Below are 2,500 nucleotides of genomic sequence, written 5' to 3'. Positions count from 1 at the left end.
GTTTTGGGTGCTTTAATGAAAGAATTGTGTGTGACGTCACTGAACCAGTTCACTCAAAAGATTCAGTTCGCAGGAAAGAATCAGATATCTGCGTTTGCCTGAGGCTCTGGATTACAGTGTTGTAAATAATGTTCAGCTTCTTGCACAGACCGATCGTTTCGATGTATCCTCATCAGCCAACGGTTTTAATGTTGTGTTGCTTGGATGTGCTTTTTTGACTCTCAAAGTGACGGTAGCCATTGACTTGCATTATATGAACCACGATGGAGCACAGTTTTTTCATCTGCTTACACACAATTTCCAAAACTTTGCTGCTCTCCTGAAGAACAGAAGTCACCTACAGATGGTCTGAGAATTAATAAAGTCACAGCAAATCTTCATTTTTGTGCTTTAAGTTGCAGTGATTGATCTCTTTTTGTCTCAGCGCTCGTGATTCCTCTGGTGGACGGTGACGAAGGGAAGGTGATCGCTCTGATTCTGGTGAGTTCTGCTGTGATGTCTCTCTCTCTCTCTCTCTCTCTCTCTCTCACACACACACACACACACACACACCACTCAACCAATGAATCAGTGAATGTCATCTGAATTCGTTATAGCTCGTTATTTTTAACCAGCTGCCTAATGTTGCAGTTTTACAGGCGGCGTTCGTCCAATTAAAGTGTTTATTTCTAATAGAGTAATAAAACTTTAGGATTTTATGAGAGCATGGGAGACACTTTATTGCAGCGGCCGTGACGCGTCATAAAAACAAGCTGGATACGTTTAATTTTTTATTCATTTATTTTATATTAAGTATCGAAAACGGTTTTAGTTATGGATTCTTGAGAGACTTGGCAACTTGGAAATAGAAGAAAGTATGAAAATAGTGCAAGGCAACCAGAATCTCGTCCATTTAGTTGTTTTGCACATAATGACACGTCATGCAAATCGTTTTGTAATCATTGGCTGCGCTTCAGAATTGCAGCAGCACGAATTGGGGTCGAATGTGGAGTAGTTTGAACTGGTTTGTGCTTCACATGTAAAGAGATGTTTGAGTGTTTGCAGAGCAGATGTTCAGGAGTGTTGAGTTTAGACTGTTTCTGTTGATCAGCATTACATCTCTACATGCATCATGTTTAACGCACAGAGAGCTTTTGCATCGAATTCTCCTCCTTCAAGCTGCGTTGTTTTAGTTTGTTATTTTTTTTTATTTTGTTTATATTTTTAATTACTTTATATCTTTGTTTTCTGATTTCACTAACTTTTTTAAAATTTTGTTTAATTTTACTAGTCTGTTTTATTAGATTTTATATGTTTTTATTGTCTATATAGTTTATATTATTTATTTATTTTTGTAACTTTAATATTTCAGTTCACAATAAACAAAAATAAATGTTTGATTGCCAACAAGTTGAATAAGTTGAGTTTTTATATATTTAATTATTTTTTATTATTATTATTTTTTTTAGAAAATGTTTGCCAAACTCCAAATTTTTATATGATGAATTATTATTGTTATTTATTATTATTTTATTTTTTTAAAGTAAATGTTTCAGGTAATTTCATTTTTTTTTTTTTTTTGTCAAACTCCAAATATATATATGTTGAATTATTATTATTATTATTATTATTATTATTATTATTTTATTATTTATTTTTTATTTATATTTTTAAGTAACAAAATGGTTTTAGTTAATAATAATAACCATTCATTCAATCATAAATTTCAAGACAATTTTTGCCAAACACTTGTATGTTGAATTAATAAAAAAAAGTATAATATTTATTTGGTGAAATATTCATGTGTCATAGTCGTTTATAAAATTGACCATTTTCCTACATGTCTAGTTTATAACCAGTCAAAGTTTGGAGTTTTTTAGTCTATCTTCTTCTCTCAAATTGTGCATTTATTTGATCAAAAATACTGTAAAAACTGTCACATGATCTTCAGAAATCATTTTAATATGATGACTTGCTTCTCAAGAAACATTTCTGATTATTATCAATGTAGAACACAGTCGTGCATCGTGGAAACTGTGATGCATTTTATTTTTCAGGATTCACAGATGAATAGAAAGTTCAAAAGAACAAAATTTATTTGAAATAGATAATGTCTTTACAGTCACTCTTCATGAATGTAATGCATCTCTGATATAGTATGTGGATCAGAGTGTTTTAGTGTCCGCTCTTAGATCAGGAGCGTGTCTTCTGTAGTGTCTCTCTGGGACTCTTGCAGACGGACACAGGGTCAGAGGTCACAGTGTGACACCTAAAGCAAATGGAGAGAGAGAGAGAGAGAGAGAGAGAGAGCGCTGGCAGAAATAGAGCAGGAGGATGTAATGAATTGTGTGATTTCTTCTGTCTCTCTCTCAACAGCTCTGCTGTAAACCACTGACAGAACAAGATGAACAAAACCTCACCATCCTGGAGAAACATGTGAGACACACTCTCTCACACACACACACACACACGCACACAGAGAGAAACACAGACACGGAAAACTTAAAAGCATCTTGGTTTT

At 33.5% G+C, this 2,500-nt stretch overlaps 1 protein-coding gene across 1 annotated transcript in view; it reads left to right on the top strand.

Annotated features, from left to right (window-relative positions):
- The window catches only part of LOC127973006 (cGMP-dependent 3',5'-cyclic phosphodiesterase-like), a 14,200-nt gene that overhangs the window by 11,121 nt on the left and 579 nt on the right, over positions 1-2,500 (top strand). The window contains exons 4-5 of the mRNA XM_052577047.1: positions 425-480; positions 2,356-2,415. Of these exons, the coding sequence (XP_052433007.1) occupies positions 425-480; positions 2,356-2,415 (116 nt within the window). The remainder of the gene's footprint in view (positions 1-424; positions 481-2,355; positions 2,416-2,500) is intronic.

The sequence above is a fragment of the Carassius gibelio genome, chromosome B15 (assembly GCF_023724105.1).
Source record: "Carassius gibelio isolate Cgi1373 ecotype wild population from Czech Republic chromosome B15, carGib1.2-hapl.c, whole genome shotgun sequence".
Classification (NCBI taxonomy): domain Eukaryota; kingdom Metazoa; phylum Chordata; class Actinopteri; order Cypriniformes; family Cyprinidae; genus Carassius; species Carassius gibelio.
The sequence above is the reverse complement of the archived record's forward strand: the minus strand, read 5'-3'. Positions and strand labels throughout refer to the sequence as shown.